Here is an 18,192-nt window from a genome sequence, read left to right on the forward strand (position 1 = left end):
TCGTAATGCATACAATTTCCATTCTGTGAAAATGGTTTGATATTGATTTTTCCATAAACAATTTTTTTTTGCTCAAAAAGTATTTAGGCAAGTTCAAATGAGCTTAAATTTTTTAAATACACTTAAGATCTTTTTGATCATCAAAATTGTACATTGTTTTTCTTTGGTCAAAAAAAATTGTATATCATAGAACTTCTTTTTTATGAAAATGATATGTTAAGTAATTTTTTTATAATTAAGTTTTCGTTCATAAACTCTTCAAAAATTTTTAAGCAAGTTCAGAAGAGTAACTCTCTCTTAGGGTTTCTCGAATTTGAGGACAGGAACCACAGTAACAGAGTTTTAAACCTCAGTAACAGAGTTTTCTGTTGTTTTTATCTTCTGTTGAGAGACTGGCACGTTGGGCTGGGCTAAGATTTAAGTGTTTTCCTCATTTAATTTCTTTGTTTTGCTAATTCAGATATTAAATTTTATACAAAATTCTACCGTGAAAATTTTTTATCATGCCATTCCATTGATGGGAATATCTTTATTATACAATAATCTGGAATGGAAAAAATGGCTATCATACAATTTTATTCTATGGAAAAATGATTATCATGTAATTTTCATACGATTTTTCTATTCTATGGAATTGTATGGAACCGTATTATAACCATTTTTTTTCATATAATAGATTTGTATGATAAGCATTTTTGCCTTCCCGGGTATGTAACCGGTAGAAACTCGAAATGATCGAATGAAAGTAGTGAAAATAATTATTTCATGAAAAACTTTGAAGAGATTATAATCAAATTTCTTCCCTTTTTTCTTGAAAAAAGTAAGTTAGCTCTGCTTGAAGTAATTAATCAAAACGTGAACAGAATACTTTAAATTTTTAAGGGCTGGCTCCCTGAATTGATTTGTGTCAATTTTAAGCATGCACATGTCATTTACATATGTTTTCCAACAGATCAGATCATATATCAAAATTTAATCCAAACATTACTCAGACCCAGATCAGATTAAAATTATACCAGTAAAAACTAAAACTGATGAATTTTGGCTGGATTAAGTGAGCTCTAGTTCAACTTTTAAAAAATAGTCTCCGAATTAGGCAACCTGGCTGGTTTTGATAAGCAAAAACAAATAAGGGGCTTGAAAAATGCAAAATAGATCAAGTTGGGATGATATGGTTGAGTTAGGTTTTCCTTTATCATCAAGCAAAACACAGAGGACAAATTATAACATCTGAAATCTTTTTAAAAGAAAGAAATCAGTTTGGGGTTAATCTTCTGTGGCCACGAAACATCGGAACATCAATTATCAGCTCAAATTATGATGCAAAAGCTAGTATCATTTGCTCGACTTAGTTTTTTTGCGACGAACAATTAATTTGGCCGAAAACCATTACGAGGTCAAACTGCGCATTTTTGTGAACTGTTTGCAGGTTCCGCAACAAGGACTTTCCCTTTGTTCTTCTTTTGTTCTTTCATTCTTTTTGATCGTTCCGACAAAACTTTAACAGGTTTAAAGACTTTTCTCTGGAACTCAGGAACATACAGACACAAACTGTGCGCCTATCCAGTGCACAGTTTGGCCTCGTAATGACAGTTTAGCCGATAATAAATCAGACATTTATGGCAAAATAGACCGAATATTTGGCAAAAACAATTCAGTCAACTTTTCAACTGAGTAACCGGAAGAAGTTAGTTTGAAACGCGGAATTGGCAAATAGAGTGGCATTTCATGTGTCAAGATATGAGCGGGAGATGTTGCTCGCTGAAAGAAGAGCGGGATTATGTTTTTTTTTCGCACAAGATGTAGTGCGCAAGAATCACAATTTGCTGGTCACTTTGTCGACTGGCAAAAGACCTAGAAAAGGCTATAGTATTACACTTTTCTCACAAAAATTTAATTTTGCACTATAAAAGGCAGTCAAAAAACGTAACTGCATGGAGTTATGTTTGCTTTCAGTGCTTTTTGTAGTTAAAAACTATTCTAATCCGGGTGAGAATATAAAAAAATTGGAAAAAGAAAAAGTATTGAGGCGGTTAAAAAAAGCGTGCAAATAGTAAGGAGCCAAGAACCTTGATTGCCCCTAGCACCCTGACTTTTTTTTACTGTCTCTAAAATTCAATTTTTTTCTGCAGAAAATTTGAAGTATAGAGGCTGTTTAACGAGTTATGACGCGAGGGGCAATCAGAGCTCTTGGCTCCTTGCAATTTGCACGCTTTGCTTAGCCTCCTCAAAAGTTTATCCTATTTTAAATTTTTCTTTTAAATGTTTTCATGTGGATTAAAACTCTGACGCACTGCTGACCAGTCACCCGTGCTTCTAAGTGTGCAACATGTTACAAACTGTTAACAATCAGCAAACTGTTAACTACTTAACAACATGAACAAATGAAGATAGTGACTTACATGAATTGGACTGAGGTAAGCTTCCTGTACTAATCTATGAGAGGATATATGATTTCAAGTGAAACCCATACATAAGGCCCGAGATATTGCGCCGGCCGGGCTAGTAACGCTATAGTTCGGATATCATTTTAGAAAAATTAGCTGCTGCAACCAAGTGTTACTCACAGGAAGTTATGAACAGCATAAATGTCTCGAGACAGGTATTGCAAAATTTGCTGAGTGAACAATGTAGAAACTGCAAAAAGATTGATAAATTTTACAAACATTTCAAAACTTATTTTTCTTTATCACAGAACTGTTGTTATTATAATGAAAATGTCACCAAAGACTGTCTCATTTAGCAATATCAGCATATGAAAGACTGCAGCGCTGAATTAACTGGACAAAATCAAAAAAACTGAAAACTGCAAACCCTTTTTACCAAATTGGTTCAAATTTTTATTTGAGTCAACTTTAGTGTCATTAATTTTGCAAAGTAACAACGCAAAATATCTAGATAATTTTTTAAGCAAACTTTGTTTCAACTTCTAAGCAAATATAATTTGATATACCATAATAATTTGCGTAAACTGTTAAACAATATTTTTCTGTTATTTTTGTTCAAAATTAATCCAATTTTAGAAAAATGAAAAAACATGTTTGCGATTTGATCGTTTTTTTTATCGGTCGAGCTTAAGATAAAACGTTTCATAAATTTGGACAAGACTGTTTCATTAAACATACCAATATGATTAAGTCGTCTTGCAACGAGCTCTCCGGGTGTTTTTAGAAAAACAATGTTAAGGTTATTGTAGGGACCTCAAAGTTGCTCTTTTCAAGCACCCAAAATGAAGTACCACAAACAGTATTTCCATTTTAGAAATGATGGGAGCTACACCAAAAATATTGAAAAAAAAATCGTTCATGTCAAGATACTCTTATTTCAATAATTGTGTTTTTATTTCCTTATTTCATGCCTAATTTTTATCATGATAACTAGAGTCGAAACACTTCGTATCACTTGAGAATAAGCCAGCTCTCTTTTTTATTTTAAGAAAGTTCTAGCAAGATCTTTATGTCTGCGATAAAATAGTTTTCAGTAATTATATATTGAAAATATTGACAATAACTTAATTCCAGAGAATCAATATGAGTGTACTTGGAGTAAATTAGAATAAAATTCGTATTGATATATAAATCAAAATTACTGATCAAAACTTATTTGAATAGAGCTGACACTAGTCGAAATCGTTAGTTTCTCTTATGTCTGAAGTATTTTGGAAATTACATCGAAATAACTAGAATTACAGAGATGGCAGGACATGGACGTTTATCTGATGAGGGGGAGAGTGCGATGTTTTGGCTCTGCTGCCGGGGACGCTATTGAGTAGACTAAGAAGACTCGTTACAACTACTGCATACAAAATGGGGAACGCATGGTGAGGGGTTTGAGGAGTCTAGAATGGAATGTGGGCGGGAGTTGTATCTGGTGGTGGATGCGGAGACCTCAGACGTTCGTATGCACTCGAGACGTTGCAGGCGTCTGGAACTCCTAACAAAGAAACCAGTTTATTTGATTGATTCCGATCATACCTTACGGGCTTCAACTTCCAAGCTAGAGAGATGACAAAAACTGAAGAAATGCTTGTGAAAAAACAAAAACACCTTGGAAATTTGTTTCAGGGGATGTCCTCAATTTCACGCCTTTTCTTTTCAAAGACAAATTATTCTTTTCAAAAATTAAGAAAACAAAACTGATTTTGATGTGCTGCTTGCAATGAGTTCTGCCATGTAAATAGTTTTTCTTACCACTAAAGAGTACCCTGTTCCGTCTGACTTGACTGCTGAAGGATGTCTGAGGTGCAGACCCACCACAGACCCATCGGGGGATGCGAAGTGGCCGAACCCATTGTTGTTACTATACATAGGAGTGAACATACTTTGATCCCCACACCCTAATAGAGGCATGTTGTTCACGAAGGTGCCCTGATGAAGGGGGGTGAAGTTGTGCTGCATTCGCTCCTCCTCGCCAGCTACTCCGAAATTTGACCCCTGCTTCGAAGGGGGCTCGTAGAAACCGTTCACTGCCATCTTCATGTTCGCTTTTGTCGTTCTCTTCATTTGAATCTAAAAGCAAGGTCAGAAATGTAAAAACAGTGGGGAAGTAGCCAAAAACATAGAAAAAAATTCTGAATAAAGTTTTGTTTAAAAAGGAAAAATGGATGCAAAACTAAACAATTAAAGCGTATTATTCGAAAACTGAGTCGTTTAATTGACATATTACACCTCGTGTTGATTATATAAGTTGCGTTTCTCTGTAAGAGTCATCCAATTTCACTCGGCATGGAGTCCAGTTATTGTTCCGACAATTTTCTCTTATTTTCGATTTCTAACAAAAAACTTTTGAACTAGTCAAGCTTAAAAAACAACAGAAACTGAAACTTCACGATTGCTTCAGTCTGCGCGAAACTAATAGTCTGCGAAAACTGAAAGACAAGTTTCAATTCTGTTAAGTTAGGGAATTCTGCGTCTACAGCTTATTGATAAAAATGAAGAAAAAAAGGAAGGACCAGTACCTACTAAGCAATGAAACAATCAGTAATTAAAGAAGTTCAAAAGTATTTTAGAAAATATTGAAAGCATAGAAAAAAAACGGATCTTGTTAAATATCCCCCCCCCCCTTTTGGACCTTGTTAAATATCCCCTTCTATGCATGTATTATTTTTGACATACATTTCTGTATAAAACATGTATTTCAAAAATGTCATAAATTAACTGGTTTTTCATTTCGCGCGTTCGTATTTGTATTAGCTACTATTTATATAGTACCTACATAAAAAAAATTTTAAAATATATTTTCTGAAAATTGTCTTAAGCTATTGAAAATGTGACAGCCAAAGTTGAATTTCTAAAAATCGAAATAGGGGGAATAATTAACAAGATCCAAAAAAAAAAAACTTCTAAATAGAAAAAATGATTCAGAATAACACGAAAAACTCAAAAACAGGGTGGTTCAATTTTCATTCAATCTTTTCTATGCATTTGAAGAAAGACTAACCAAGGTTTTAACGGGGCTAGGTCTTTTACCAGACCGACCTTTTACCAGACCACAACGCAATAATTCAGTTAAGATGAATGGAAATTACTGGACGATTCGAAAAGGAAGCGATTAGAACAAACAAAACTTCGCTGAGAAACTGCGAAAACGGGGCCTAGGAAATTAGACAAAAAGCAAATTAGACGTGACCAACAAAACCGAATTCAGACGTCGATGCAAAATTACAAATAAAGGAAAGTAGACGTAATTATATTGTGACTGAAATTTGGTTACCGACTACAATTAACTTTTGTTCAGCTTTTTTAAATGCAAATCAACTTCTCACATGCCGCAATTTTCACATTCCGCATTTTTCACATGCCGCAATTGTATGATTTATGCATTTCAAAAATGTTTTGTAATCTTGAAATAAATAAACATTTTATAAATCAATTCAGATAAATATTTTGATATGCAATGGGATCATATATTATTTTTGTAATTATGAAAACTTGTTTTAAGCAATAAGTTTTGTTAGCCCTCTGTTTTCCGTCTAAAATGCTAGTTTTCCAAAACCAATTTAACGTCTAAATTCGTTTTTGTTGGTCACGTCTAATTTGCTTATCGTCTAATTTCCTAACCCCCGTGAAAACATTATCTTTAACCAGACTAAACGGCGTTATTACTTCTGGTAGTCAAATTTGTTTATCGAGTCTAGTTAAAGGTCCATGTTATAACTTTTCTGGTAAAAAGTCGGTCCCCGGGTTTAAGGTCTAGCCAAAACAGTCAATTAAACATAATGCGATATGTAAATTTGTGATCACGAAAGTTTGACTCAGAAATTTTGAAAGTATGCAAACAAATTTTGAAGTGTAAATCATTTCCCCGTGAAGGCATCACTCGACAGGCAGCTTACTGGCATTTTAAATGTTCAAGATGGAATTTTTAAAAGCAACTTTTGGAAATAAAAAACAAACGTTCCCTTCTTTCAATTAGAGTGAACAAGAATTTAAAGTGACAAGAAACTCAGAAGTTGAATTTTTTTTCGACTTTAAAAAAGAAACAGTTTTCTTTTGTTTTTGAACTTCTTTTCTTATGGTGGTCGGAACATTTTGCGCTATTTGCACACTAACTAGTTACCTTCTTTGATTATAGTAATAGTTTATTCTGGTTAATGTTTTGATTTGCAAATGGACATGGAGCAAACCTTCCACTTGAGGCTCTGTTTGAATGATATCAGCAGAGTGTCCCCTATGGCCACCACCACTCCCACAATTATGGCCACAGTGAGTAACACGAACACGCCCATCACCCTGTCTATGGTCAGTCTACTCGCACCACTCTGAAACAAGAACACATTTGCATTTAAGCTCAAATAGTAGATTCCCAATTGATCGAGAAAAACAAACAATAGTGTTTTCCATCGCTTACTTAATTTGAAACAAAATGGTAGGTCTTGTGATTCATTTCAAATTATGTCAGCAATCAAACACTATTCTCACTACCTGCAACCCAAAACACTACTTGGAAGCTCAATAAAGCACATTATAATTACATTTGCACGGTATCAAGAACATCTCGCATCCAACCAGGAACAACAAAATAACTGATGCCACATCATCTCAGACGAAACTGATATCGGCCGAAATGGATGTGGAAAAACACAACCAAAAACATTAAAAGGGGTCATTGGAAAAATGGCCGGCAATTTTTGTGTCTAGTCATTCCCCTCTCCCTCGGCACGCTGTGGGGTACAAATAACAAGAAGTCAATCTGAATTGCACATATTTGATTAAATATTTATATTGAATGGTGTTGATTTCCCGAAGGTCTTCTAAGATGGGTTTCGTAGATGGCTGGCAGAATAGCTTAAGTGAGTTTTCGTTGCTCACCTGTTGTTTGGCTTCACTGGATGGGCAGGGTGACTTAGTGTACCACCAATCTGTCTTCAGCTTGTCAATCACATTCTCCTCTATCAACTCCAGAATTTGGATTGTCAAATTACCTCTGAAGCAAAACAGGATGATTCAACGCATCACACCACCCGCACTGGAGTTTCATGGATGATAATTGATTATAGTCTATTTTCATTGTCAGCCTCAATAAATTTTAATAACAATTGATCACAATTGAAAAAAAAAATGGATCATAATTTCAATGTTTTTTAACAATGTAGTCAATTATAATTGATTACAAATGATTACAATCGTTTTTTTTTCAGGCGTTACATGTTAAAATTAGAAAAATTTTCAATTACGAATTTGTTGAAGTAGGTTAGAAAGATTTGTTTCCCGGTTACTAAGTGACGCTTTGTTCTTTTTGCTTTTAAAATTAGAATTTTTTACCAAATATAAAAATGCCTTTCTATTTTTTACGAAGGCTCATTCATCGACAGTGAAAAGTTTTTTTTGAAACTTTTCTGATTATAATCCTAAGGGTGATCGTGAAACATTTTCAAAACTTCATATACATGGGACGCATATACAATTTTGTCAAGGAATACAATTCGTATGTTTTCATAACTTCTTTTACTATAAACCAAACGAACCATTTTTTGCATCATCAAAAGGAGCGAAGTATCAAAGTATTTGTCTAACAAGTGCATCCGAACTCTAGAAATCCGACTTGCAGCATTGGTTTAAAATTGGATCTTTAGTATTCGAGCAGAACTATTTTAGGGACATAATGACGCATTTTCGAAACGATTCCATATGGTTAACCACGCTTAGCGTGAAGAAATAAGAAAGAATATTAAAACATAACTTGACAGATAAATGATTACCTGGATTTTTCCAACTGAAGGAAATTTTAAGGTAAGTCATTGATAGGAAATCGATAGTTTGACGAACCACGCAAAGATACATTAATTTGAACAGTTTTATCCATATTCAGAGACCTTGATAGATTATGATCATTTGCTGACAATTTCTAAATCTTGATTGAAGTTTCTGTCGGCGCCGTTTAAAAAGTTGATGTCGCCTGAGCTAGATATAAAAAAAACGACCTGATCTTGAATAGTTTTCATTCAGGTGCTTCAAAACTGGTAAAATCACGAATGCGCATGCTTTAACAAGGAATTTGTTCATTCCATCAGCACTAAGGGAAATTTTATTTTGCAGCTTTGGAGGACTAGCTTGATTTCGCAATCCCGAGACAAAGTAATACTGCATGCAAGAACTCAAAAGCAACCATACAAAAGCGCTGTACAAAAACGTGATCAAATCTAAAGTTTGGCGTGCTAATAGTAATCGAGAAAAAGTAATTATTAGATTCATAGTTATTAGATTATTACATAAGAAGTAGAAAAGTAATTATTAGGTTATTAGATTCGCACAAACTAATTCATCAGTGAACGATTTGCTGCTATTTGACTCTGTTGAAACATTTTGTTTCTTTTGTTTCGAATGTTTTCAATGATGCATATTTACCTAAAATAATATTGTAATTCGAATGAAATTTTTCAAATACATCATCCATTTTTTTTGTTTTTTTTTAGTGTTGCGTATTCCTGTATTTCAAGCACCAAAGCAACATTAAAGTCATCTATCTAAAAATGAGATTTATAGAAACGAAGCTAAAAAACGGCCTTGGATTGCAAAAAGAGCTCAGTCTAGAAAGTGGGGAAATGAGAATATCGGTCTATGCTTAGACAAGATGGATAGCCTTTCATAGATTCTGTGCGAATTGCAGAATTCACAAAAGCCTAAAATGCCATTGGACAAGTTTTCTGGCCGGGAAAAAAGAAATTTCACAAAATGGAATATGCGATTTGGTAGGAAGAGTTTTTTTTTTAAAAAAGGAAGTGTAAGATGCTCACAGGAATGGTGAGTCTTTTGGTGTCGCCAGTCCATATGTGATGGTGTTGAGTTTGCCCCCCACCTGGTAGGTGTTGCAGGGCAACTGTTGGTTGTAGTATTCCATCATAATACTCTCCATCAGGAAGGCAAAATTGTCCTTCTCATCACGCACCCGGGCTACTCCGTCCTCTGTCTATACACAATCACACAGTACTACGTATATGAGATATGATTTCGGGAAGGCTGACTGATTTGAGAGGTAACTTTTTCTTACGGTTTTAGTGAACAGTTTCCGGTCCTTCATGAAAGCGAACATTCGCTGGTATGTTCCCACACTTGATTTCTAAAACAATCGAACAAAACATTGTATGCAATAGGCCACGTTTTTATAAAAAATTTAAAATTTCAATGGTTTTGAGTTTTTTTTGATAAAAAAATGTCATGGTTTTTTATCAAAATTTTTGTCCTTGTGGCTCGAACATCTGTAAGTCAAATTGCTTTGAATCATTATCTTTGATAGCATTACAGAGACCGTTTTTTTGTATGACATTTGTCCTTTAGTAGAACGTAGTCCCTCTACGAGACAAAACTATTTTGAGTTGTTACAAGGGAGGGGGACTGTACCTCGAAGAAGCCTTTGGAAGAGCCACTGCCCAGCACCCCATACTCGATAGTAGTCTGTGCCGCCAGATCCTCTGAACCCTTGATGGGGGTCTTCATCCTGTCCGCAGTGAGGAATGCGGCCAGATTGGCCGTGTAGCTGCTGATGATGATGAGGGTGAAGAACCACCAGGAGGAGGCCACTATCCGGCCAGGCAGAGAGCTGCAACAACACCCAGTTTTTCGACACCATAAATTAGAATTTTTAGCAACGTTTGAGTTACAATTTTTGAGTTCAGTTAATGAACATTATCATGCGGCCAAAGGACGAAATGGCCGGGTTTACTGGAAATGGTAGACACGGTAGTCCAGTTCCGTAAATTTAATTTAAAATAAAGTTCTCGGTGATTTCAATCAATTTGACTTTGACTTCCTAATTGACCAAAAAAAATCCATTAAATTGCCTTTTTGTTTTCCAATCTCAATCAAACCCTTTACAAATCAAAAAACCAGAGGACTAAATGGGGAAAAATTTCATGATTGTAAGGAAAAATGAGGTGTTTGTTGAACTTACTTGGGACAGATGTCTCCGCCCTGCTGCATGAAGGAGCCGAGGGAGAACCAGAGACAATTTATGATGCCAAAAGTGCTCTGCTCCTCAGACTGCGCCCCCTACACAACACACATTCATATAATAATAATACCCTAGGTCATGAATTGGGGGGGAAATTTATGAAAAGACAAAGGAAACGGTAGATTTGTAACAAGAAACAGGTGGTCACAAATAGTCATTAAATACTGAACCTTACATGTATTTCTTTTATTTGCGCTCAAATTGTGATTTGTTTTGAAGGGATCTGAAAATGGGATGAGCGAATAAGCAAAGTGAAGTTGACTCACGTCTGTTCCATCTGGACATGTTGAGTCTGGGTCGTTGGTGGAGAAGCGACTAACAAGGAAAAGCACCACACTCACACTGACATATGCCAGCAGACAACACATCCAGATCTCGTTGGTCAGGGGACCCAAGAAGGAGAAGAGACCGATGTTCTTGGGGGAGGGCTTCCTCATCATGATGGAGATGCCTAGAGTCATGTATGGCTTCGTGAAGTCCACCACGTTTTGTCTGCCACTGTTTATGGTCAGAGGAGCCAGGGCAACGTCCGCTTCCTAGCACAACATGTGATCACTTTAAACTTAAAACTAGCACAATTTCAAATTAATCTTAAAACAATCAGAAGTTCGTGTTTGAGAAAAATTTCACTTACTTTTGCATATATATTTTTTCACTAATAGGTTGTTGAGTTCATTTGATTGAAATAACATTCCATTTATTTATATTTGATTTCATCGCAAATCGTCCTGTGAAAAATAATAGTATGGCTCACCCCTCGGAGCAGTTCGCCTATCATTCCATTCCAGGTGCCGTTGTCGTCCTCTGCACCGTAGTTGCCATCCTTAACGAACTTGAGCTCATATTTGATGTCCTGGTATGGCCTCATGATCTGCTGGATGAGGTCTATCAGGAATCCCTCCATGTGCTCCATCCTCAAGTTGCCTTTCCTCTTTGGGTCATCGTACCACTCCCGGAACTCCTCCTTAACCATCACGAATGGCTCAGACTAAAACCAGATTCAACTTCAGTCTCTTTTTGTGATGAATGAACTTAACAACTGGCAGAAGTCCAGCAATAGGTGGTGTAATTTTTTTAGATGACGCTGATGGAAATCCCGATCAAGGCTCTTTAGTTTAATCGTAAAATAGTATTTCGGTTCATGCTAAAGCGTAAAAGTTAGCACGGTGGTTTACTCTATTTGTAGTAGTTTTGCTTGATTCCTGAAATATCAAAAAGTGCCTCTATTTCCAATTGTTCACTCACTGCGACAGTGGTGACGCGCATCAATTGCGGAGAAGGGGCTAGTTTAGAAGACGACCCTTCGTTCCCACTCCGCTCGAAGATGAGTCCGGTTTGGTCCGACCAGTTGGCTATCCGGCTGTGCACCTGCTGGAACCCCACATCCAGGATCTGCAGCTGGTAGTTCTTCCTCAGCCCCACCTCCGTGAACTCAATGTTGCCTGTGACGCCTCTCATCTTGGTCTAAATAGCGAAGCATTATTTTCAGCCAGATTACAAACTATTTTATTGTCGATAAAAAGTCAAAAACCAACAATGTCAAAAATCAAAAATCACATGAGAAATGTTCGGTATTGATAGCTTTTTTTAAGCATTTGTTTCAGTTACGGCTATTTACTCGCCAGCGTCGCAAAACAAGCCAATTTTTTTTTGCTAATAGCGAAAGCTCATTGTATTTTTCACTCATTACTTAACATGGGTTGAAGTTTCATTACCTTGTATAAAAGATTGGCGATGTTTGTGCGATGTGCGGCCACAGTGTTAGTGTAGTTGAGACAAGGCTTCGTCCTCCTGTTCCTGTAGTCGTATGCAGACGAGGATTGGGAGGGTCTCAGGTCGTCGTGGGTGAGGATGGATGCGAGCACTTTGAATGAGTCATAAGCTAGAGACACCTCAAGCTGCAACAAACAACCGTTCATTTTTGTCATCACTGTCAGTAATTTTGAGACAAAATGCAAAACGAATATTTCAATGACTTTTATTGATGATTAATATGTTTTAACGCACATTGCTTGGGCTGAGTAAGGCAGCATTCACCATCCCAGAAAATCAACAAAAAAATCTCAGAAGCTGATCAATGGTCTTTGAGGAGCTAAACAACGGCGCTTATTTCGATTTCGAATCTATTTCGGGGGGGGGGGGGGGGGGGGGGAGGTAATTAGGTGTGTTATGTTGTCCTGCCTGGTTCTCCTCGAACACACTCATGTCGTCGCTGTGTTCCTGTCTCCACCTGCTGATCAGTTTCTGGTTCTCCTCGTCACTGTCCTCCAGTAGTTTGAAGCAGGTGATGTTGATCTTGCCTGATATGTTGAACTGCACTTTCCTACATGGCATCCGCAGATCCGCGATCACGTAGTGGTACTTCTGAGTCAGCATCTCCGCCTCGGCCGCCTACACACAACATAACACTAATCATATAAACTGTTTCCAGTTTTCATCCAAACTCAAGCATTCTATATTTTTATAAATATACTGCCATTTTCTAAAGAATGCAGTCTAATAGATTGCCATCAGAGAAAGTGATGTCCATTTTTAGGCGTCTTTTTACTCCAGTCAAGACTGCTGTTTGAGCTCCCGGATCAAGCTCAGCTCTGATTTTAATTGAGAAAACATTTATTTCAAAACGAATGTTTGTTGTCATATAAAAACATTCTAAGGTTTTTTTTTTAAATATTTGAATATTGAGCCAAAAGACTACAATTAAGGTTTAATTTTGAAAGAAGTTTGACAAAGACGATCAAGCATTGTATGTTTTAGTACACTTCAGCGTCGATTTGGCTTGCGAATCAATCCTGATTATTGAAATAGGAGGCACACACAATAGCGTGGTCTGCAGGTACTGACCTTTTTGAAGAAGAGTTCAGTGAAGTTCTTGGATAAGAAGAGAAGCACATTAGTCTGCTGGGACATCATCATCTCCCTCAGAGCAGTCTCTATGCTCGTGGGGTCGAACACATACTTGGTGTTCACCACCTGCGTCCCACCCATGAAACTCTGAAGACGCTGCATCGCTACACAAAACACATACTCACATATGACTATTTAACATCAAACAGTCAGCCTAAGTTGAAACCAGTTCAAGTCTAATTGCTTGTGCAGATGTGAACAAACAAAAGCAAAAATTTACAAGAATGTTTTTCTTCTTGGGCAACAAAGTCCTCATAAAATACCGATGCAAAAATACTTTAGAAAATCTGGTATGTACACACTCATGAAGCCCATTAGAACACAAAACTTACGATCACTGAGTCCTTTCTTGAGGGTTTTTTGGTCTACTAATGATAATTGTATGCTTTATGGGAGCTGTTGGCAGGCATGGTATTTATGTCAGAATTTTCTTCAAAATTGATGAAACAAAAAATTAGGTAATTTTGATCTACTGGATTCATTTCAATCTTCTCCAATAAGTTAAAGTGACTGACCATTGAAGTTGTCGAATACTATGGCCATCACTTTCCACCTCAAGTAGGCAATCAGTTCGTAGATGGCCCTCTCGAACCTGGGCTGCAGTTCGAATGCACTATTCAATTCACTGATGCCAGTCTGGAAGGTGAGGTGGGGTATCTCGAATGCACTGGCGTAGGACTGGATGATGGCTGGGATGGGGATCTCGGCTGAGCCACTAAAGATGGTCGCAACGCTCTGATTGGCCACAAGACACACTGCAAAACAATACAACCTTTCAGTAAACAAAAATCTAGTATTAGTCTAATGTTCATCTTCTTGAGGTTACTACACTTCAGATGTGATTCTGGCAAGGCCAATATTATGACTTTGAGCTTATGGAAATGGGAAAAGCCTATGGAATTGGAGTTCTCTCGATTTCAAGCTTAATTTGTCTCCCAAATTTTTCTCTCGATTCCTTAATTTTTCTCACAAATTAGGAGCTTTGCCTATAATTTGTTCTTGCTCCTTACGCTTCTCGTTGACGCTTCTATCTTATTGCAAAAAGGATGCGATAGCAGTGCCGTGGTTTATCAAATGCAGTTTGGTCTGCTCTGTCTTTTATAGGCGAGAAAAGAGTGAAACTGTGCATATCTTTTACTGCCATAAGTGATGTCAAAATATGCCCGTGGGTTAGCCTAAACTTAAATTTAATAAACTTTAATAATTTTAATAAATGTAATTTTGAGTGAGATATGTTCTCTAATGAACTTACTCTGGTGGCTGAGTTTGAACATGTCGTCTTTGTTTATTACTGCGGAGATGATCTCGATGTCTGACCTCACTTGACCCGAGACAGGGGGACCCATGCCCCCATTCATCTGCCTCTGCTCCTCCTGGTACTCTCTCAGAGCCAGACGCAACACCTTGGACTCCAGAGAATCTGCCTTGCTGTACATCAGAGCTGAAATGCAATGGGGCCAAAATAATTAATCGACCACTTTCTCCGATAGCACTCTGTGCATACAGATAGTTTGCTCAATAGGATGTTTTCTTTGCAAAAACAAGCCCGATTTAATCAATCGAAATAAATGATTGTCGAAATAAATTCAGTCGAATACACGTTAAAATATATTTTCTATAGATAACTTAGCGTTTAAACTGAATACCAATCGGAAATATGTACAAATAACTTTAAATCATCTTCCGCTTTGTTATAGCAAATGAATTTGTTGATATGCCAATCAAGCATTGTAGATTGAATTCTCGTCATTGTTTTTTTTTCTGGCAGTTTTTCCATATACTTTGAAAATTGTTCGCATGGTTCCCCGTCACAAGATCCACAAAAATTTGCAATTGATTCACTGTTTCTTGAGTATAAAGAGCAGTTATAGAAATGGCCGATATTTGGCTTCAGCGAGCCATCTGTCCGATCAAAAATTTGTTCCAGGTAAAATGAACCTTTCAATAATCGATCAGAAGGTTTCAGCTTACCGAGTGGCCGATTCTTATTAGAAAAAACTAAACGTCACAAAAACATGTAAATCATTGAATTTACGCTAATTTTCTCATCAACCTTATTGTAAACAGAGCACCTGAATAGCGCAAAAACATGCCAACTTTATAACTTCTTCAAGTTAAAAATTAGTATTTTTTAAACAAAAATCCACTTTTTGACTCGTTCTGAGGTCCGTCTCGGACAGCGTCAAATAGCTTTCCGACTATTGTTTTGTGACCATCTTTAGCTTCAATCATAGCAGAACTGCCTGTTTTGCCGTTGATTTGATATTGGTGATGATTCTTTTTCTAAGCCCAAGTAGATTATCTAAGTTGGAAAAAAAACTTCAAAATTTCTTTTTGTTTTTATCCAATTTTAGTGCTGGTTTTTGTTTTACCTGCTTGAAGTAATGCCTTTTGTTCTCATCCTTTTGAATTTCTAATAAGTGGTCTAGTGAAACCACACTTCTAAACAAGTTTTTTTGAATGAGGTTCTTTAAATAGGGCGGAACCATACTTCTACCAAGTATCGTTAAGCAACCTAAAAAATGAATTATAAACATTTCACGTTATTAGGGCTCAAAGCAATTAATTTCTTAAGTTTAAGTTTATGCACAAGCCTCCTGAACACACTGAATTGATAATTTTTCAACTGAAATATTAATTTTTCACACAAAATATTGCACCTCTAATGAATGTCAAGTTTTTTTAGTTACCTCTTTTTAAAATAAAATTAGTGAAGTAATTTAACTTGCCTTTGCAGTATACTGTATCATGACTTAGCGAAGAAAGTTGGAATAAATTTGGAGCACAAAAATGGCCGTATCATAATATTTAGACTATTTAAATTGCAGTTATATAAACGAATGGCAAACTGGAACAAGGATAGCCAGTTAATGTACTAATAGCACAGAACGTTCCGACCATAGTCTTGAAAAACACCAAAAAATAATTTCAAATTAGTGTCGTTTTTCTGCGTGGTGTGATAAAAAGATCTGAACAAAAATCTAGAACTTAAGCATATTCGACAATCGTATTAAAGTAGGCCAATTGGAAAACAGGTTTTGTAGAAAAATGACACGAAAAACGAAAAAAAAAACTTAAAAACTTTTTTTTTCAAATTTTTTTGCAGAAAATTTTTGAATTTTTTGAAGTTTTTGGCTCCCAAAATGAACCTACAAAACTCCAAAAACTAGTTTTACTTGCTTAAAATTAAATTTAAAGGCAAACAAATTAGACTTAATTCAGTGTTGTAAGCCTGCTCGCTTGCTTTATTCGCTCGAATTGAAACGAAAAATAAAAAATTTCTAACCAGTTTTTCTTGACACCGGCAAAAAATTTTCTAAATTTTTAATGTCTTTCAAATCGTGGCGGAAAGGTTCAATACAAATTTTTATTTTCATTATTTGAAGATTTCATCATTTGTTTATCCATAGGACTTAAAGGGTAGTCTGAACCGCTAGGGCTTTGCCCTGGTACGAGCAGTATTGTTTTTAATTCAAAAACATCCTTTATGCGAGTCTGTCCAAAAAGGAGGAAAATGGACTTATAGATTACAAAAAATTCTTTTCTCTCATTGTATAATTTTTTATGGTGAGTTTGATGGTTTTTCTACTTCACTAAATTAGTGATTGTAAATAGATTTTTTATACTGAATACTAACAGTAATAAAATCACTTTAAATCAATTTTTTTGTCAGTACATTGTCATTACAAAGTCCCAAAATAAAAATAATAATTTCGAAAAGCCAAAAGATTGCTCGTATAAAGGTGAAGCTTTGAACTTTACGACTGCATTTTAATTTCTATGGAGTAATTCAAAAGAAACTAATCGATGGAAACTTTTAAAAAAATCTAAAAAAATCATAAAATTTTTTTATCTTTTCTAAAACCGTCTCCCCACACGTTATGTAAACACAAAGTGAAATATTTTGTATATAGTAAAGTAGTAAATAGACCAAAGAGCATGCCTCAATCCATTTTGATACTAAAATTTTTACGGATTAAATCTTTGCTTACGCGTTAATAGCTCGAAAAAAATTGGCAAGTTAATTGTACCGAACTGAACATATTGGCAATTTTTAAACCTCCATAATTTACAAAAATTAATCACAGGGGAAATATTTTTCAAATGCGAGCTCAAGACAACAAATACTTTGGATGAAAAGGAAAAATTTTTGCTAAAAACTGCTACTTGAAAAGCCGAAATTTGTGCCCCAAGCACAATTATTCTGTCACTTTTTAGGAAGTCGGAACAATAACTCAAAAAAAATGTTCGCATTTAGGATTTTTCAAGTTTCAACTCAAGACATCACTACTTTGCAAATGATATAAAAACTTCGGTTTAAATCGCTAGCTACAAAAACAAAGCCTTGCTGCAGAATAAACCCTACCGAGCACATGGATATTCCGTCACTTTCTTCTAAGGTCGGGACAAAAAGCACAATTCAGAATAAAACTGCCAGTTAGTTTTTGAAAAACTATCGACAGCATGTGTTCCTTAAAATATGACAAAGCAACATCAGTTGTTGAGTACTAGCTGTGGTACGGCGTAGTTTAGAGATCATTATGTTATTACTATTGTGCTAGCTATCTGTGCTAAACTCGCCTTTGTCTATCAAGGTCGTGACCGACCTGCCAATCCGTTCTAGTTTAACACATGCCTTTAACACATGTGTTCTCTTTCATTCTTCTGCAACTTATGAAAGATTTGAGTTGTATTTATTTCATTGTCATGACATAATCTAAATACTAAACTATCTATATTATTTACATTACTATAAACATAAACAAGGAAAATAGATTCTTGTTTTACAACTGTCTTTTATCATTCCACATGGCGCAGCCAGCAGTTTCGACCTCC

The 18,192-nt window shown here is 35.9% G+C and overlaps 1 protein-coding gene across 4 annotated transcripts in view; it reads right to left on the reverse strand.

The window, feature by feature from the left end:
- Positions 1 to 3,510: 3,510 nt before the first annotated feature.
- The window catches only part of LOC134846911 (glutamate receptor 1-like), a 58,535-nt gene continuing 43,853 nt past the window's right edge, over positions 3,511 to 18,192 (reverse strand). For all 4 annotated transcript variants that reach the window (XM_063864334.1, XM_063864336.1, XM_063864333.1 and 1 more), the window contains exons 3-18: positions 14,609 to 14,797; positions 13,872 to 14,111; positions 13,294 to 13,460; positions 12,631 to 12,840; positions 12,165 to 12,347; positions 11,695 to 11,913; positions 11,204 to 11,437; positions 10,716 to 10,985; positions 10,390 to 10,487; positions 9,840 to 10,038; positions 9,490 to 9,558; positions 9,236 to 9,408; positions 7,311 to 7,425; positions 6,626 to 6,760; positions 4,191 to 4,508; positions 3,511 to 3,933 (exon numbers count right to left, since the gene is read on the reverse strand). In XM_063864334.1, coding sequence (XP_063720404.1) covers positions 3,889 to 3,933; positions 4,191 to 4,508; positions 6,626 to 6,760; positions 7,311 to 7,425; positions 9,236 to 9,408; positions 9,490 to 9,558; positions 9,840 to 10,038; positions 10,390 to 10,487; positions 10,716 to 10,985; positions 11,204 to 11,437; positions 11,695 to 11,913; positions 12,165 to 12,347; positions 12,631 to 12,840; positions 13,294 to 13,460; positions 13,872 to 14,111; positions 14,609 to 14,797 — 2,864 coding nt within the window. In that variant the 3' untranslated portion in view covers positions 3,511 to 3,888. The remainder of the gene's footprint in view (positions 3,934 to 4,190; positions 4,509 to 6,625; positions 6,761 to 7,310; positions 7,426 to 9,235; positions 9,409 to 9,489; positions 9,559 to 9,839; positions 10,039 to 10,389; positions 10,488 to 10,715; positions 10,986 to 11,203; positions 11,438 to 11,694; positions 11,914 to 12,164; positions 12,348 to 12,630; positions 12,841 to 13,293; positions 13,461 to 13,871; positions 14,112 to 14,608; positions 14,798 to 18,192) is intronic.

The sequence above is a fragment of the Symsagittifera roscoffensis genome, chromosome 5 (assembly GCF_963678635.1).
Source record: "Symsagittifera roscoffensis chromosome 5, txSymRosc1.1, whole genome shotgun sequence".
NCBI classification, from domain to species: Eukaryota; Metazoa; Xenacoelomorpha; order Acoela; family Convolutidae; genus Symsagittifera; species Symsagittifera roscoffensis.